The sequence below is a fragment of the Vicugna pacos genome, chromosome 2, assembly GCF_048564905.1.
Source record: "Vicugna pacos chromosome 2, VicPac4, whole genome shotgun sequence".
Taxonomy (NCBI): domain Eukaryota; kingdom Metazoa; phylum Chordata; class Mammalia; order Artiodactyla; family Camelidae; genus Vicugna; species Vicugna pacos.
The window spans coordinates 65,361,067-65,381,871 of NC_132988.1; the positions used below are offsets into that span (position 1 = coordinate 65,361,067).

Genomic DNA, 20,805 nt, shown 5'->3' on the forward strand with positions numbered 1-20,805 from the left:
CCCACAGTAACACCTCAGCACCAGATGGTATAAAAAACATGTTCTTTCCTTAATCAATAAATACTTGAAGTGTAGATTGAAAATGCTTACAAGCCTCAGAGATAATTTAGAAATAGAAACCAAAATGTGCTAGAAATAGCAGCCAATCTAATTTATGTGAGCTATGGTTCAACACAGAGTCCATTTGCATTCCCATCAGATTTTAGCACCTGGATGTCTGGAAGTAACTGTATGCAGTTATACCAAGATCATTATTATCCAAGTTTAAAACAGTTTAGCCCTTCTAGGCTTAAATAGCAAAACTGTTGATCCTTGTTTTAACAAGATATTTTGACTTGTCCTTTGGAAGGTTAAAACATGATAACAGAAGCTTTCTAGACCCCCAAAAGATTCGAATGAAATTACTTTGGCCAAGCTTTACACAGAGTTGATCAATAAATGTACCAAGTGTGTCAGTGTAAGTAAGATAACCTCCTTCCTACTGAAGCAAGGTGATTATAAGTCTTGGGAAGAAATTCTCAAAGATACTAGATCAGAGAAGCAAGACTACAGGCTGTGGATAAACGATGACTCAAATTTCAAAGCAAGAGATTGTACAAGTGGATAAGAAAAGCACTAAGATCCTAAAAGATAAATGAGAGAGGCAGGGAGAGTAATTTCACAAAAGAAGTATTTTAATTAGGTAGATAGTATTTTCAGTTTACTGGTTAAAAAAAGAAAGACAATGTAAAGGTTGTGTTATTGATCCATTTTAAATAAAACGACAGCAACAATAACAAAATGATGGTACTGAGTGCTGGAGAAAAGAGTGTAGTTTGAGCCCTCAAAGGTGGCAGGGCATACTAAGAAGTATCACCAGTGCTTTGGAGAATAATCCTCTAAAAGTTATTAAAGGGTGATAAAAATGTCCTTACCTTTTGACATCACTTGGGAGCAAAACAGATAAGATCATGGGTTTTGTAGTCAAATTAGGAGCAGTCCTGGATGTACCCACTACGAAATGTATAGTTTTTGGTAAACTAGTCATTAATGTAAATGAGATAAATAATAGAAACTATACCATGTAGGGCTACTCTGAAGAGCAAGTTTGATTATACATGTAAAGCTCTCTGAAATGTCCTGGGCTCATAGACAGCACTTAAAAATATTTTAACTGATATTATTATAATAACATGGTCTTACAGCAAAAAGTAAGGTAGAGATAATATGCATGAGACTGGCTAGAGATTTTAGAGGAACTAATGACCAACACATATTTTGCAGTTAACAAAACCTATTTGTGGAGTCTATGATGCAATGAAATTAATATGGTATAATATTACATTTTTTAAACATTAGGTAAAAATTAGTGTGCAGAGATATAAAATGATGGCAAAAAATACGTAAGGCCTTTAATATCTACTGTGTTGGCCTAGGGACAATTCTATGGAACATTTGCATTTCTATGGGACAATTTCAGTCTTCTCTGATTTCAAATTTTTTTGTGGTTATTTTACTTTATAATTGTAAGAAAATTAAACAAAGAATTCAAATAATTCCAATTATGATGCTTATCACAATATACTGTCATTTACACCCTATCAGTTTTGAAATGCTAAGAGTAATTTAAACAGGTAACAGATATTTACAACAAAAGAAGGTGAGGATATTGTTCAGTGGTAATTAACACTGACAATGTTATATTATACATTTCTTAAAATATCTCATAATGAAACACCTTTTGCATCTGTGTCTTAATTTACTGCCACTCTTCTTAGATTTAGTACTGATTTCCTGATGAAGCTAGGCAAAAACTGAAAAAAATTTTTTGCAAAAACTGAGAAAGGGATGAAATGCATAATGATAACCCAGGTGGTTCCCAAACTCTACTCCTCAGTCCCCATACTTCTGACAGAAAGGCATAAAATGATTCCACCCTCCAAGAGGTGGTAATGCAGAATGGCTGGAAAGAGTGTTTTTTTAAGTGCATTTTTGAGTAATTCTGAGGGGAATCCCATGTCTACAACACATGCTTTGATTGTATGTGCAAAATCCAATGACTGTTTCCAAGTTGTGGTCTCAACAAACTGGAATAGGATATAGTTATACACAGTAATTTTAAAGAACTTTTCCAATTGGCTGCTTCCTTCTTACTCAAGAGCTCCTTATCCCTCAACAATGATTGTAGGTATCTCTTTATAACTTCCTAGGACCCCTTATCAATATTGTCCTTTCTGAGCATTAGTCCCTGGCAGGTGAGTTTTGAACCATCAGTGGATCTCTTAGTCTTACTTAATCAAGTTCCAAAACTGATACTCTTGTATCTTGCTGTGAAATAGTAAGAAATACATACATTGGTCTCTGTCCCATTCCTGACACAGAACTCCTAAAACCCTTGTTAAATAGGGGTACTAGGAGAATCTTTTATTCTAACATTTAGTCTTTGATCCCAGTTTCTGACACGGAGCTCCTAAAATGATGTAATTTCCAAAGTGATAAGAGCACTAGGAGCATCTCTTATTCTAATATTTAGTCTTTGACTATGATTCCTGACACAAAGCTCCTAAATCTCTTGGAATTTCCTGGGTGATAGGAGTGTTTTTTGTTTTAATTTGGTGACCCTTGGTGGATTGGTCACCAGAAAAACCAAGTCATGATTAGAAGCTTGGAATTTTCAGTCTTATCTCTCATTCTCCAGAGAAGGGAGAGGGGCTGGAAATGGAGTTAATGATTCATTATGCCTACAAGATGAAGCCTCCATAAAAATCCTAAAAGTACATCCATGTACTGGAAGGGGGCGCACCTCAGCTCCGCAGAAATGAAGATCCTGCACTTGGGACCCATATGGACCTAGCCCTGTGTATCTCTTCATTTGTCTATCTGCATCCTTTATCAAATCCTTTCTTATATAATCAACTGATAAATGTACAGACTATTTCCCAAGGTTCTGTGAGCTGTTTTAGCAAATAATCAAATCCAAGGAGGGGGATCATGGGATGGGAAGGCCTCCTATTTGTGGCCAAGTCAGACAGAAGCTGTGGGGAACTTGGGGACCTACTTATTGTGATTGGTGTCTGAAGTAAGGGGCAGTCTGAGACTGAGCCCTTAACCTGTGAGGTCTGTGCCAACTCTGTTTAGTGTCAAGTTGAACCAAACTACAGGACACCAGGCTGATGTCAGAGTATATGGGACCCCAGAAAAATGCCCTGTTTGTTGTTGCCTTTCTGTTCTGCCCACCTTTTCGGTAAAACCTCAGGACCATAACCCCAAGAGGGGCTCCTGTCTCTAAGCACTAGCCTGCTGTGACTTCCCTTTGCCGGGCAAAGCAATAAATCAGTTCTTTTCTAATTCTCCCAAACTCTGTCCCCCCAAGTCTCAGTTTGGCTATCAGGGCCCAGAGGCCATCTTTTTGGCAACAGAAGCACAATTTCTTCTTCCATATCTTCCAGCTCTTTTCATTTCTACCCTCTCCCCTATTCCCATCTCCCCCTCCTCTGTTGAAAAATTTAAAACATTTGTATGGGGAGCCCTGTTACGAACCTTTCTTCCTTCATTAATAGCTTATTACCAGGGTAAAAAAAAATCTCATAAATTAACTCACAAAAAATCACATACAACAACTAAATTGCATTTATCTAAGTCTAGTCCTTATCATAGCAAAATCTATTACATTTTGCTTTAAAGTATTAAAAGATGAGTGTCATAAAAATACTGAATGATCAGATTATGCTATATTATTCAAACACATGTATAAAATAGATTAAGTCGTGTACGTGACTAAGCCAAACCTTAAATAAATTATACACATTCAAAGACTTCTAAAATAAAAATGAACCTCCAAATTCTGCAAACCTAAATGTTCCATGTATAGCCATCCTTTTGTCTTAAGGATAAAGTCACAAAAACAAACAAACGAACAAATTCACTTTAACTTTGGAATCAGGGACTCTCCTCCTTTCTTTCTCTGAAGACAGCTACTTCGATCCTGGCATATCAAACCACATGAAAGCAGAAAGAAAACTTGAGGTGAGTTATCTTTAAACTACACTTCAGTTGGTTTATTTCACAAGCTATACTTTAATGATGATTCATTGTACTTCTTTTAATCATTCTGATGGGCCAGAGGTCATTAAAAAACAAGTTATTCTTCCATAAATGCCACAGGTGAAAACAAAGATGCAACTCCCAAACGTTACTGAATATGTTAGATTCAGTTTCCTTATTCCGGTACATATGGCGGACTCAAAATGAATTTCACCAAATATTAACCACCTTTTGTAAACTTTTTGCTACAGCAGACAAAATCATTCTTGTTATCAGCAAATATTCATGAGGATCTATGTGCTGTGCTTTAAGAATAAGAAAGTACACGTAAAAAAGCTTTCTACTCACGTTATAGAATGATTCTAAACCAGGCTACTGATTAGAGTCAACCAGGAAGTTTTGGAAAAAAAGCAAAACAAAACAAACCACAGTGCCCAAGCCTCATCCCAGGACAATCAAATCGGAACACTTTGACCGTGGGACCCAAGCATTATTATTTTTCAAAAGCTGTTAGTTGATTTCTTTCAGGTTGACAACCACTGATCCAACAGGTACTCAACAAATACTTGTCCTGAATTATGTGTCTTATAATAGTCTTAGGGGAATTTACTTAATGAATACAAAGGAAAAGGTTTGTAATTAGCATAGTAATGGTCTGCATGCTAATAAAAACTTCTAAAGTGCCTGAAGGTGCTTAAATACAATTTGTTCTCTGGTAAGTACTTAAAATAATTCTCGTGCAATTTGTTTACAGTGTTAATTTATATGACCTACAAATGAAAACTGGTTTGTTAAGTAACTTTAAATTTCATCTTCTCCTCCATCTTTTTAAACCATAAGCTTTTTCCCCCCTAACATTTAACTTTACAGGTTTCTTTCAGTTAATGATTAATAACAGACTTTTTTGTACTTCTGCACTTCAATGCTAGGTACTTGCATTCTTTAGGAGTCACAATACCTCAAACAAAATAACAAATCTGTAAGGCTATCTTTATTCACTCTCCTCATTTTGCCCTTCTGACCAAGGACTAACATAAAGTTATGCAAAAAGCAAAGCTCAGTTTTCTCCAGGCTTGTCAGGAAAGCCTTCAAGAAGTGGTGGATATTGTGATGTATAAGATTTTCTTTTCAACTGTTACAGAGCTAGAGTAAACCAGAGCTACATATACATACCTTTAGTTATATATATACGTACTATGTGTATATTTATTTATTGCATTTATGTATGAAAATTCATGCCATTAATGAGGCAGGCAGGAATGAAGATGAGGCTGGCTGGGGAGGGTCTCAGGCAGAGGTTGTGGAAGGCCTTGTAGACAGGTCTAAAGAGACAATAAACTGGACACACCACGTGCATTCTTGTTGTCGTGCCTTCTCTATCACGCACTCTCTCTCGACAAACTCGCAAAATTTCTCTTTATCCTCTGCGTTCTGCTCAAATTTACAATTTCTGTAACAGTATTTCTGTACCCCTAAAGGTAAAGATAATTATACCCTCCATTCTATAATTGCACCAATTTTTTAAAAATACAACACTAACTGTAGAAATTATCTGATTGCATGTTTGTCTCCATATTAGACTGTTCATGTTATGAAAGCAAGAAGCATATCAAAGAATCAAATTTTATCAAAAAAGCAAGTTCTACAGGTCACCAAGGTCAGAAAAATCAAGTGAGCCCACAACAAGAGGTTACATGAACCAAGTACTTTTGCTAAAAGCTGCCCAGTGTGATATTTAGAAAAAGAAAATCCAATTGTTTCACCTTTTCATACATTTCATCATTTAATTTTTTATGTTATTCAAATTTAAATAATTGAACGTCAGTACTATATTATTATACACGTGTCTATATGTCTATTCGTACATATATAAATATAAATATATTTAAGTATACTTTAGATATGGCCAATAAAACACTAATTTAAAAAAATATTTGATCTATATGTTCTCATCAAGTATATATGATTTTTTGGATTAAACTTTCTAAAAACTCAACTTTCTCTTCAAGTAACAAATAGGAAACAGGACATCGTAAGCATTATATGGGTAGGGCAGACTACACATTTTCAAACTGATATCTAACTCAAAAACTGGCAAACAGTCTGGTAAAAGAATAAGTTTAAGAACCACTAAAAATGAATAAAAATATATTTTTTTCAAGTTTATCTCAATTTCACTTCCCCCTCCTTTTCTTTTTCCTCATCTCCCACTTTCCTTCTCTGGCATTGTAAGACATATAGTTTCTTTAGTTCTTTGTTAAATCAAAATCCTTCTTAAACAATTTCAACCCTCTACCTTCAAAATTACATGGTTTCTTTTATAAACTGATTAAGATTCAAGGTGATGCTGATTTGATCTAGTTATTTATCTGATCACCTAGAAGTAAAAGGAATTTACAGTATATTCATGGCTACAATCCTTCTAATTTTCTCTCCTCTTTAATTAAAAAAAAACTGAACATTAAGCTTATAAAAGGACTTGTAACACTATTTAGTGAAATTCATGAAGTGAGAGACTAAATATACAAATGGACAATGATCAGACTAAATAGAAAAAAAGAACTCTGATCCAAAATCTGCAGCAACCAGCTTAGGAAGCCAAATTGTAACCTCTGTAATAACTGACCCAAGTGATCAGAACTTTATCAGTAAATGCCAGCTTCCCGAATTTTTTGTCGCTAGTTAGGACTAGTGGAAGCCTAAGCAGTCACACAGGAGGCCCACCTCCAGCTTCCTCAGGCCAACAGCCTCCCAGCAGGGCGGGCCTGAAGCTTTCCCTTTCTTCGTAATAAAGTTTTTACACCACTGCCTGCCTTTGAGTCTCTGCCAAACTCAGGTGATGGTGGCTGATTCTCTTGCTATAGCAAGCTCTTAATAAATCGCCTTTGCTTGTTCTCATTTGGGTATTGTTTGTTTACTTCCACAGAAGAGATCATCTTTACCAGTCCAATAAAGAGAAATTACACAGATACAGCTTTGGAACCATCCACTATCTTGGTTCTGTTCTGGAACAATAATAGTGTTGATATACAAAATACTAAATCATGTGTTTCTCCTGCAGGATGACACCTCCACCGAGCAAACATCAATTACCTCCATTTCTAGAAGCCTAAACTTACAACAGGCTCCTTTCACTGAACTTTCCCTTCCCAGTCGTTTCCCAGCTGAATCAGGTCTGTCTGTAAGGTTTCTTTAAGAGGAATGTACGACTGTCATGACTAACTCGACAGTGCTTATCTACTTTAGGTTTTAATTTATTTCGAGAAAAGTAGACAGGAAAAAACAGGGGGAAATAAAGTTGCAAAAAATGATGCTAATTTTGCCAGCTTAAAAACATTAGAATATTCTAAGCACAGTTCTGATAGTAACATATGTTTTAAACACTACTTTTTCTTAATGAAAGTGTACTACTAATTAAACATATGAGTGGGTCAAAGAGGGAAGAGATTAGTCAAAGAAGTAAGCCAAATATTTAAGATCTGATTTATTTATCTCCCTTCATTGTGGCTCTTAAATATTTTTCCAAAGTTGAATCACATTTATTATACACACAACTTATAAAGTAGAAAAACCAGGACTAAAGTTTCAATTTAATTATATCACTCTCAAATAATTAAAGTAATTGTGGAAGTACACTAAAATGATCAAAACACAAGGAATGTGTGTGTTTTGTGATAAATAAATTATGAGAATTGAATTAATTATGAGAATAATTTAAAAGGAAGCTAGAGGTCCATTTTCATATTAAGCTATTCAAATTCTGTAAATACATTTTGTTTTCTATTAGTCAGTAGTATCAAAGTCATATATATGACAGTTGTAAGTGTTTAAAATTAAATATAATGGTGATAAATGTTAACTATTCTTATACATTATCACATATATAACACAACAGTGGTTAATTATGATTGCAATTGCTTTACATACATGGAAAAGTACTTATGTCAAAATTTGTAATTGTGAGCATATGTAATTCCCCAATAGAAATTTGCCTGGACAAAGACTGAAAAAATATTTTTAAATTATAATACTTAAACTAATATGATCCTGGTACACATTAGAAGAAGAGGTTTGATGGCCCAGAGGCAGTATAGACAAAGGAACAGCTATGTAGACACTTATTTACAATATGCTACTTGTAGAGACCTGTAACAGCATCATGAGAGGGTGATAAACAGTGTTGGCACTTACACAAATCTATAGAAAATATTAATTTAGATCCTCAACCATGTAAAACTAACATTTTTTGTATCCCATGAAAAATAAATATTACTAAAAAGCAAACAAATCTTGCCACTTCTAAAGATGTATCTCTACTATATGAAAAGCTAAGATCCTACTAGCCTAAATGGGTAAAGAGCATGTACACATAATTTACAAAATAGGTAATAAAATAGCTAATGACTATACTCATTACATATATATTAATGAGCCTATTAAATCTCAAAAATAAAAAGAAACACAATTAAAAACACAGAACTATTTTTCACCTATCAAATTAGGAGAGACTGACTAGTTTGTGTACCACCAAGCAATTTCATGCACTGTAGGGGGGAATTGTAATTGGTACAATGATTTAAAAGGGTCATTTGTCAACATGTATCAACAATCTTCAAAATATTCATATTCATTGACCCTTACTTTGAATTATACGAATGTATTCTAAGAACATTAGAGATAAAAATAGTAATCCCCCTCCCTTAAAAAAACGTAACAAAAGAAAACAAGCAAAACAAAAGGGAAAGCATATGGAAAAGGTTAGACCTTAGAATATCAAAGAGGTAATAAATGTTTGCTTTTAAAATATTTTCAATTACACAAGAAATTTTTACATTATAATGCTAATCAAAGGAAAACAGAAAACAACTATAAATTTTGAACTCAAATATGTATATAAAATATCTTAAATATATATGACTAAATATTAATACTGACTGCCTCTGGTGAATATACATGATTGATTTTCTGTCTATATTTTGTCTTGAATGTTCTAAATACTTTTTAATCAGAAATTTTAAAAATGCATAAATAAAATAGCAGCTAGTCAGAAATTAGGACAATGATTATAACTATGCCAACTATATAATAAGCAATGTAAAAAAATTGACTGAAATGTATAGGAAAGGTGGGCAGCAAGAGGTCTTGGTAATGTCATGGATTAAAATCAGGATTTTCATCTAAGGAAATGGCTATTAATCTAACCTCTGAAAATATTTTAGGATACAGCTGAAGCATTTCAGCAGACTGAATATTTGAGGTCTAAGGAGACAAAACGCAATGGGTGGGAAGATGGAAGCAGAATTTATAGTGAGTTTCACTTCATGACATATTAATGCACTGAGATGACTCCCTACTAGACTTCCAAGCTGGGCTATTTAAAAGTCCTCTTAGCGTGAGGGGCTTTTCAAAGAGCTGGAGAGACAAGAGCAGGAGCCCATCACCCTGACTTTGGGGAGCTGATAGGAACCAATGGGCCAAACTGCCCAAGCCCCAACCAGATATGTGATATGTACAGAAGGACTTCCCATTTCAGTTTCTTGGATGGGGATTTAGAAGCCTCAGGGCCTGGGTAGAAAAATACTGGGTGGGAAAATAGACATCTACTTGGAATTCAAAGTAGCTATTTCCCTCCTGGGGCCGGTGAGTGACAGTACACACTAGCACAGGTTTGGAATGATTAATTTTAAGCCTTTAAGACTCCTGGCCCTTTGCATTCCAAATGACTAGAGAAAGGTAAGTCTAGTTGACCATCATACGTACATTTGAAACAGGTGGAATAGAAGGAGGTCAGAAAAATTCAGATATGAATATCAAAATAAATCAAGAGGTCCTTATGTATTAGAAAACACACAAAGTCATGCAAATATAGAATTCTGGTTTAGCATATATCTTTCTCATCAAACTGTATATATAAACAATGCTCAATATCACTTATCACGTAAATGCTGTTTTGATGATAACTTAGGTTTTACATCATCTTTGGCATAATCAGATAGAGGTTAGTCATTTGGGTGACTAAATTCTTCTTAAAAATTTTCTGAGGAAGATTGGGCCTATAGATTGGCATTTTCCTGATAATCTTACCTGCAGTAAATTAAGAATAATTCTATAAATTTAATACCTATTGGTTAAATACTTATGCTAAACTTAGCATCCTTAAAAATGTAGCAATATTTTGCTGACACATATGAAAATCTCACAAACAACTTTAGCAGTGAGGGTTTGTGGTAAATTCCAGTATATCTAGGAAATAGTAATATTAACATGGAAAATATTTCAATTAATCTTATATACTTACATTTTTTAAAAGTAGCTTTTTAGGTTTTATTTATTATTATATTATTTAATTATTTTATTTTGGTGGTGGGAGGTAACTAGGTTTATTTATTTTTAGAGGAGGTACTGGGGATTGAACCCAGGACCTCATGCATGCTAAGCAAGTGCTCTACCACTTGAGCTATACCCTCCCCTGTATACTTACATATTTTCAAGATGTTTGTTCAACTCGTTGCTTTGTGACTATATGTTATGATTATCTTTTACATTTTTATGGGTACTATGTTCTCATATTTTAAAAAAGACATATCTCTTGGTATTAAACAGGGAAAGTGGAATTAAACAAAGTATTAACAAATTAAAGTATTAAACAATCAAAGCTATATGACCTCAAATGAACTCCATATGGATAGATTTTTTTTTTTAAATGTTGGCAAGATGTGTACATCATCAAGAATAGAATTAGTTCAAACCAATGTCTATTAAACTTGCTTCAGGAAAACCAAACAAAATAGACATAGGAGTGTGAAAGCTAGGATTTCCCACTGTCAATGTGTGGAGGGCCCTTGGAGGTGGAGAAGAGGTGTCTGTGAGATACCTGAGAATATTTGAATGCCATGGACTATCCAGTCTGGAGGGACACTGAAGAGGAATTACGTAGTTGGTCTAAGAACAGCCTACGAAAACCCAAGAAACAGAGAAGTTTTCCTCTACTAATCACCACATGGAGGTCTCAGTCTGTCAACCTGATGATATCTTCCCATTCAGGATGAAAATGGTGTGTGGAGAGGAAGCAAAAACAAAGAAATGAAAACCTACAATAGGCGCCCCAAAACCTTCTGTCTTGCCTTTCAATCAACCCTGACTCAAGAGAACTCATGACCATTACGGAGATGTACAACCAAGCACCAGACCATAAGATTAGGAAGAAAAAAATGAGTCTTCATAAATAATAATTAAAAAGATACAATTAAAACTAAAAGAACAATAAAAACTGACACTGCTTTCTGCAACACTGATGGCTCCAAGAGAGAGGACAACACCCACAGACTATTGACAGCAAGTGTATGTCAAAGATCTGATACAGAAAAGTATGTCGTTCTTATGTGAGGTTACAAACTCAGGGGAGTAAGAAATGAGAAAGAAGCAAGGAGTGAGAGATAGTAAAAGAATTTGGTAAGCAAGACAATTGGGCTATATTATGGTTTGTAGCATTATAACTATCTCAGCCATCAGCTAGATCTGAAGTCAACCCTTCTACACGGCATGATAAAGAATTCAGCTGTTTGAGACTGAGTTGCTAATCCATTAGAAACATTTATTTCTTTCCAGGTTCATGCCAGTTTTAAAAAAGAGCACAGGTCTTGAATAAATGGGGCTGCTATTATTTGGAACATTGTTCATTTGCTTCATTGCTCAGCAATAAGTTTATTCCTAGACATGGCTCAGGAAATTAACTGATTTTTTATTGTTGTTGACTAGATGGCCAACCCTTTGGCATAGGACCATGTTATTGATTTCCTCTGTAGAGCTGGCCATCAGGTTCCTATGAAAGCCTGTGCTATTGTGGTTCTGAGAGACGTGGTGAGATTCCCAGAAACCTAGCAGAGTTTTCTGCCAGAGCCCAGCATCTTCTGGTATGTCACACTATTGTCTCTTTCAGATGGGGATCATATTCAAACAGAAATGGAGCTTCAGACAAGAAGCAAATTTTGCTCTTGTGGTTAGCCTTCTGCCCTGCCCTGTGTTTCACAGTACTTGAAATCTGAAATGCTCTCGATTCTTTGCTAAAATAATTTTCATCTCTGTAAATCAATGACATTAAATTGCCTCCAGTACCATAAATAGAATTTTTCCTTCTAAACGTTTGCCTCCATATAACTTCCTGAGAGTTGCAATGATGTTTACGTGTTTGATCTGTGAGAAGTCGCAGGTGGGATATTCAATAATGTTGAGCAATTGAGCCAGTAGCCCTCATGGGTTCAGTTTCTTAGGACGATTTACTTCCCACAGTGGGCAATTAGTTGTTGCTATGCTCCTAGTCTTTCTGGCACTGCTCTGCCCTGATCCCCATTTGTCAGTTATTAATAAATTATGATCTGCTCTCTAATTATCTGTGATTCAGAGCCTTTGAAGGAAAAAGCATGTAATCATGAGAAAACAGAAGGCATAACAACTCTCAGATATTAAATCAATACACATGCCTGTATTTATTACAGTTTTATGAAGTCACGTCTATTGCTAATTCATAAACTACTGAGACTTCCTTTTAATGAGCTATTTTCTAAAATCAGTGATTGCATGTGTTCAGGACAAATATTTGCCTATTTAGCATTATTTTAAAATAAAATAGTATTTGATTAAGATATTTTATACAAAACTTACACTTATCAAGTTCCAACACTACATAATTTAGTTGTTAAAGATGTCAAATATAGCAACATATCCATGATGCCCCGAACTTGAAGAGAATCAAGAGAGAAATACAATTATGTTGATGTACATTATCATTTATAAAAAGCTAGTACTGCTTAATATTACCAGGTGGATCTTCCTGGCATTAGGATGTGCAGATGTCAAATAAACAACATAAACTGGTAAAGATTTCTTAACTCCTATGTAACAGTTCTTTGATATCACTGCATTTATTTTATTGATGGCACTAAAAGTTTCACTATTCAGTAAGAAAGTACATTTACAGGTTAGGTATTTTATTGTGCTCATGTCAGAGTTACTAACATTTTTCACTTTCCAAACTATCAACACCAATAGGGAAAAATGAGACAAAGCACTTCAAATAGAGATTGATGCCCAGTTTATCTTTAATTCAATAATTTATGAGGCATTCATTCAATCACGTTATGTGGGAGAGCCACAGAAGTCTTTATCCTCTAAATACTTACTGGCGGGCGGAAGAGAGCAGATATTTACTCAATGGACTATAATTTGTGGTTGAAAGTGTTAAATTCCTTGATAAATACTGATATATTGTTCTGAGACTTAAGTGGAAGGAGAGAATGCTTCGGCTAAAGGAATTGAGGAAGGTTTTGTGATAGAAAGAATGGCTGATGTGAGTCTTGATGTGTGGGTGAGGTATAAATATTGAGAAGAAATGGAAGATATGGAAAAAAGGCACAGGGTGAGACCCTCTTTCTTCACTCCCACCTCATGTGCTTTGTCTGAGCCGGACCCCACGTCGTGTTCAGGCCTGAGCTCTAACTGTACTGCTATGCAGCACACCTTCCTGGTCCTCTTTTTAGTTAAGGCCCCAGTGCTACTGACTGATTTACTCTGTGGGGCTGTGTATCAGATTCCTGTCAGAGCCTGTGCCATACGAGCTCTGACAGCAAAGGTCAAGAGCTCTGAAGTAGGGGCTGGACTCAGGATGGTGACCAATCCCACTTCAGTCATCCAACAATTGTCTGGTCTCCTGCTACCTCACTGACACTCCTCCTCAGTCTCCTTTGGCTGGATCTTCCTCCTTCACTCGACCTCTCAACACGACTCAGAGTGCCCCACTCTCCCCTCGGGCTCTACCCAAATAGCCTCATTTTGATCAGTGGCTTTAAATACCATATTTGTGCCAGAGCATTCTTGAATCAAGTGTCTCCAACTGCATAGTAGATAATATTTTAGCATTTGGATCTAAAAGGGCTTGTACTTTGGATTTTTAAAAAAAATCTCTGGAACTTTTCATCTGCATGATCTATAATTATCTTTTGAATTAAGCTGCTTTAAATTTGGCTTCTGTTATGTGCAACCAAAGGAATCCAGCTCAAAAACACATAGTGATAATGCTGGAAAGGTAGTCTGAAGCATATTTTCAAGAGAGCTGAACCCAGTTTCACTCCTCCAGTAATATGGTCACTGGACATTTCCTGAGAATGTACAGTAGAATCTGAGATGAACACATATCTATTAGGGGAGATACATAAAATGATGAACTAAAATTAGTCCAATTGGGAAAAAAAGTTTTGAGGGAAAACAAGAGTGAAATTAGCTAGCTTTCACAATATTAGGAAATGGTCATGGGGTAGGTGACATCTGATACATGTCATTCTAAAACAGATAACAGTTTACCAGGTGTAATTTTCAAGTGTAGAATGGAGGGAAAATTCACTTAATCCAGTGTATTTTTTATACTTTATTGCCAAGAAATCACTGACATAAACTTCTATTCATATTACCAATCCATTTAGAAAGTTTTTCAATGTTAATACCATTATTTTCAGTAGTAGAAAATCAATGACTTTACATACAAGAGTTCAGAGTTTCACCAAAACCATATAGTTGAATGACTGTATGTCATGGGAAAGTTATATAGTGAAGAGCAAGGGTATTAAGTTTAGAGCTGTATTCAAGACCCAGGCCCTCACTAACTAAATGTGTAATATAACTTATGTTCTAGATGTTGACCTAGGGGCAGGGGCCAGGGAGCCCAGAGATAGAAATCCCTGTCATTTTGGATCTTATATTCTAGTATGGGAGACAGACACAGAAATCAACCGAAGAAATATATGTGTGTGTGTGTGTGTATGTATTTGTAATGCATAATAAATATATATGTGTTTAATGACAAAGAGTGTTATGAAGAGACAGATTAGCGTTAGGGAGATCTGATGAGCAGAGAAAGGACTCATAGGACATCATTTCAGTAAGTGCAACTGAGAGAATGAGATTGAGCAAAGACAGAAGGAGGAAGCCATGCTGTTCTCTGGGGCAGGGGAGTTTCAGGCAGCAAGAAGAGCCAGTGCAAAAGCCTTAAGACTGGACTATTTTTGTAACAGTCAAGAAACAGAAAGAAGATACATTTTGTGAAGTATAAATTGGAAACAGAGCTAATAGTGAGACATAGTGTTGTGAGATATTACGTAACAGTGCCTAACAGTAGGTGGCATGTAATTCATGATAGACGCTGTTATATTTATTATTATCGGTAATTCTATTGTGTTTCTCCATTAGGCAAAGAGGATTCCTTGAAGGTTTTCGAATACCTCCAAGCCTTTAAAAATCATTCACTGAATAGGCTCTTATTCTTTGATATCAAAGTGGGCAGGGCTTGGGCACTTGTTTGAGTTAAATAATTGCATTCAAAATGCCTGTATAAATATTTTACTGGACTCCAAATGAGCCTGAAGAAAAGTTTCTAAATCCAGTGGATTTTACCACCAAACTATTGTTTTTCATAACATAAGAATTGTGGCAGGCATTTAATAAGAAGTCAAATGTTTCTTGAATTAATGAATCAGACAACTATTTTGGTCCAAAGGAAAAAGAGTTAACATGAAGGAAATGATTCTAATTTAAGTTCTTCTCTTTATCCCTAACTCTTAATTCTGTTTATGAAATTCTATCCATTTATCAGACTACTAATTTAAAATGGAACACTCTGAAAAAAGGACACTGCCTTTTTATTTCACATGCCTGGGGCTTTTCTTGGTGTTTGATGTGCAATAGACACTCAATATATGTCTGTAATGGTGTCATTTACAACCTGTTAGACTTTAAGAGATTTGAAAAAAATTACAAAAGCTAAATTTTAATATCATTTTTAAGTAACAAAAAATCTAAAGCAGTGTTTTCATAATCTACTTTTTTCTCTAAATTTCTGACATGATCTGAGTAACTTAAATTTGTTCCTGGCCTTCAAGTAGAATGGCCACTGACTCCTGAAAAATTTTTTGCCTCAGGAAATTATGAGATATTTCAAATGGATTGAGTTTCAATTGTTTAATGAAAGACAAAAGGAAATAGGATTTAGCATGTCCAGCCACAGGATTTGAACATGACCAGGACAAACAAGGGAAGTTTTTTGTTTTATTTTTTTGGCCAGGAAAATAGTTAATCCTTTTTACAGGAATTAAGCCACCCCTTAGACTAAATTTATCATCCCAGGACCATCAGAGCATTGAAGTGACACATGAATAGCTTTAGAATCATATCCAAAGCTAAGCAGCTTGAAGGATTCCTTCTGCCTCTTCAAGAGCTATAAGTTCTTGGTTTTGTTTTCCAATTTTAAAATTGGCAAACAGCTTTACCTTTTCTTGTGTTTATATACAAGAACACATGCACATAAGTGTGGGCATGCATGTGTGCAATGTGTGTGTCTTTAACCTCTGAGGGTACATGTGGAATTAATTGAATTAAAAAAGTAAGCTCTGAAATTTTCTTAAGATTTCATTAAATCCATAAACAACTAATAAAAGAAACAAAGTATTAAAATATATTCTTTAATCCCAGGGTGTCTATATGGAGTAAGGTTCAAAGAAGAAACAGTTTCTGTACACTGATGGAAAGATGTTTTTCTTTGTATTTTTTATACCTCTAAATCCTGTTAGTTTAAGCTTTATATCAGACAAAGAAGTGTCTAGTACTCAATTTTTAGAATTAGGCCCCACGTTTGAAACAGGGACACAGGAAAAAAAATCCAGTTTAATAGTATCAATGATTGTCTTCAAAGGAAGGAAAAAGAGGGGAAGGTCACAGTAGAAGCCTTTCTCAAATATGTAATTAGAAGAGTCTGGAGATGATAATCATTGGTTGAAAGATTGATCAGTTAAACAATTTATATCTATATCTATAAATTATATGTATATATCTATAAAGTCACATATAAAATAGAAAAGTCCACACAATTAGGGTATAATAAGAAAGTTATCAATGTGCAATGTCATTACCAATAAAAGAGAAAGATTAAAAAACAATTACAACATGCTGTGCATATCAGGGGGTTTAATTTATTTTCAGCCCAGGGTAATTAGCTCATAGTTTGCATAGTACAAGTCAATTGTTTTGTAGTCCCATGAAAACACTATTTAAAAGTAATTGGAAAGAAAGTAAAAAATAAAGTCTGAATTCTGCAGAAAATGCTCTATGGAAAATTTAGCACCTTTAAACAAGATGATCACATGAATTCTAGAACTGATAGACTCCTAAGATATTAGAATTCTTTGCCATTTTAAAAATAGAACTTTTTTCTTTCAGGATTGATACTTATCTATATTATTTTAACTGTATCTAGGTAAGAGACTCCAAGAGGTCTCTTTGTAATCAATTTTAGCCTAAAAAGATTAGAAAATCTCTATATTTGATTTATTTTTCATTTCCAAAATATTTTAGAATAAAATAGTTTTTTTTTCTTTGAAATAGATTATTCTCACAGTAGTCAATGTGTTGTATTCCTGATTTTTCCCTATAATCTGAATAAAAACTTAAATTGTCAGTGAATATGTGCCTTCAAGATATATTCTCTCCTGGCCCACATGATGTTATAAATTGTCAACAAATATTACATACAAATGATATTAATATTTTGGCAATACATCAAAATTAATTTTTTTATATCACCACTAAGCAGTCAAATTATTTTCAATTAAAAGACATGTTATCTAGGAACAAATATCTGGTTTACAATATATTCAGGAGGTTAAAAAGTGATAAAACAAAGTAAGTTCAAAGTGAGAGAAGAGTCTAAATATTATAATTTTGTGTTTATCAATCACGTTTTAGCACAGTGAAGAAGGAGAAATATACATAATTCTATGTCTTTAGACCATTCCTAAGACAGAATTGTTTCAATAATTTTCTAATGCTTAAAGATAACTCCCCAAATTTATGTTAGGTTTCATCCACATCTCTTCATTTAGTTTTTCTTTTATTTGCAAGACTTTACTGAGTTAATTCAGTATAGTCTAGGTACTATGAGGTAGATAAGATTTTCTTAGTCTCAACAAAAATTGTAAAGTTCATTGCCTTGAATGAGATAGGAAAAACCCTTCGAAAATTCCATCGTTTAGTTTTTGATAAGTATATTTATATAATAGAAACATAAAATAACCTGTCCATGAAAAGTAAAATAAAATGACATTTTATTTTAAACATTTCTATCATAAGACAAATGTCCCCTGAAATTCAAGAATGTGCTTTCAATAAAATGAAGTAACAAAAGTTGCATGCAAAAAATTTGCTGGTAAAAAAATATAAATCTCAGTGTAATGAAATTAAATTAAGAAAAAATTTAATATGAATGAAAAACACACACATTTATCAATATTGCTATTTTTAAAAAGTAATATACTTCTGGAAGACAGTATATCCAAAACTTATTTGACGAAGCCTTGGATTTAGTCATGCTGAAAATTAAGCTTTTTCTCTTGGGTATAGATTTTTTTTTGTATAACCGAGAAATACACTAAATATTTCTATTTACTAAAAACTAACATACTAAAATTTAGTTATTCTCATACAGTAGTTTCAGATACATATGGAATTCATGTGTATGCGTGTGTATGTGTGTGTACGTGTGTGCTAAAGCTGTACTATCCTTCAGGTCTCAAACAGTAGACAGATCGAACCTTCTCTGAAACACTTTGTCTAATGCTGCATATGTAACAAGTGCATTGCTTTTAAGTCAATTTTGTATATATATATTTTAGGGAAAAAATTGGGGGAGTAATTTCAGAGGTTGATTCGTATGCAGGTAAATGAGAATCCCTAGCTGAATATCATCAGTAAATTCACATTAACAATACTTTGGTTAACTAGATATAGTGTGCTAATTCTACAATAAAACACTTCCTGTATTTTACTTGTCCTTTAATAAACCCTCAAACACACTAATTTATTCGACTCTATACCTTGGCTCTTTCTTCCATTTTTATTCAGTGGATCCAACAAATAAAATATCTTCTTACGATCCCCATGTCCTATAAACTAACACTTCTGGATTTATTGGGAAGGAAGAAGCCAACCCATATCTCAGTCAGAAGTAAATAAATGATATTACAAACCAGCTCTGCAAATGTATCCTAGTTATTCACCCTGTTGAGGTAGAAAAGACACATTATCTCATGGTAGTTTTCTGAGTAGTTACAGTCCACTCAATTATCTTACTTGATCAAAATCTGAGCAAAGTTTTTATGACAAGACTGGTGGAATTAGCTTATCTTCCAGAAAGCATCTACTGTACAGAGGGAGAGCACTCTCCCCAGGTGACTTCAGAGAGAAGAGGTCAGTGTGGCACTAGACAGCCAGGCTTCTGGCTGGGGAGGGCCAATAAATACCAACTGCTTCCCAGCTAGAAATTCTGAGAATGTGTCACTGCTATTCTAACGCTAAAAGTACGCAATGGATTTCTATGTACATTCTTAAGAAAACTTTGAATACTTGTCAATGAACAAGAACTAGAAGAAAGGGAATTTTCAGAAAAGAGGAAGGATCTTCAAGGAAGTAACAGTGTTTTATGAAAATAAAATATCACTACTGTAATTTAAGGATGTAGTAATAAATCTTTCAGAACACAATATGCAACCTATTGAAAATGCCTAATTCTATGTATTTATGAGTTGAATAGGTGCTAAAGAATCAAAAGTAAATAAGTAAAACAGTAATAAAATCGATATGGATATTAATTTTCTGACTTTTCTTGGATCTTATAGTATATTTTCTGCATATTTGCATATTTGTGCAGGTTTAAATATTTCCATGAAGATTTTCATCAGGTTTTTGATAACAATCTAACACCAAAACATTTTCAAATGAACAGCTCTCATTACTAAGTAGCCATTCTAACAATGGCCTGGATGAAAAATGAAAATATGTTTGTTGTAGGAATAGAGCACACTCATGCTTTTATTTGTTTCTCTATTTTTTTTTAGGAAAGTTACTATGCTCAGCTCAATGTCAGTAAATATCTTTACACAACCTCTTGTCGGGGCGCTACCTCTTTTATTTTTGTTCAAAATGAAAAATGTAAATATGTAATACACATATTAATGTATCTACTGATAAAACATTGAATAAAATTCACTTCAAGTCAGTATATACTATGATTGATGCATTCAGGTTGACATTACTAAGAAGCTGAAAATAAATGCCGTCATAATAAAGGGTTGGTTATTTCTCAAAATGCTTGTTTGCCAGAGTTTCCACTTTGTATCCATCATCCTATTAGGATAGAATGCTGGGTAACTAGAATTATTATCCTATTCCTCTAAAATGCCAAGCACAGACACAGGCCCTCCAAAACACTAGAACTGAAGCTTTTGAGAGAATATTTCAATAAATAGTTTTGAGAGGAAAATGAAATTCAGATTAAAGTGAAAAAACTATATCAAAAAAATATACGGTTATATTAATGACATAATAAATACTAACAGTACTATTCTTGTGAAGCTAGCATAGCTGGAAAAGAGAAATCAGGTGCTTAGAAGTTAGTACTCGCATGGACAAGTAAAGCTTAAGAAATACATCAGACATTGAGGTTATCTACTGATATATGCTTGTCTGATTTGTTATGGGATGTGCTTAACAGCCAAATGGTCAGATCAAGGTAAGGAAGAGATCAGCTGCAAAAGTTCGGAATCACAGCTTTCTGTCTTACCTTCCACTGAGGAGGAAGCCGATAACCACCGCCAACAAAATGACTCCCACTGTCACAGACACAGCAATTATAGGAATCTGGCTTTGATCGCTGGATGCTGCAACTGCTGATAGGAGACACAGAAA

General features: G+C 34.3%; 1 protein-coding gene across 10 annotated transcripts in view; it reads right to left on the minus strand.

Annotated features, from left to right (window-relative positions):
• EPHA5 (EPH receptor A5) overlaps positions 1-20,805 on the minus strand; it is a 417,840-nt gene that overhangs the window by 52,459 nt on the left and 344,576 nt on the right. For 7 of the 10 annotated variants that reach the window (XM_072940770.1, XM_072940769.1, XM_072940771.1 and 4 more), the window contains one exon: positions 20,681-20,786. In XM_072940770.1, the coding sequence (XP_072796871.1) occupies positions 20,681-20,786 (106 nt within the window). The remainder of the gene's footprint in view (positions 1-20,680; positions 20,787-20,805) is intronic. The other 3 variants (XM_006217525.4, XM_006217523.4, XM_031689864.2) reach the window with 1 other exon arrangement.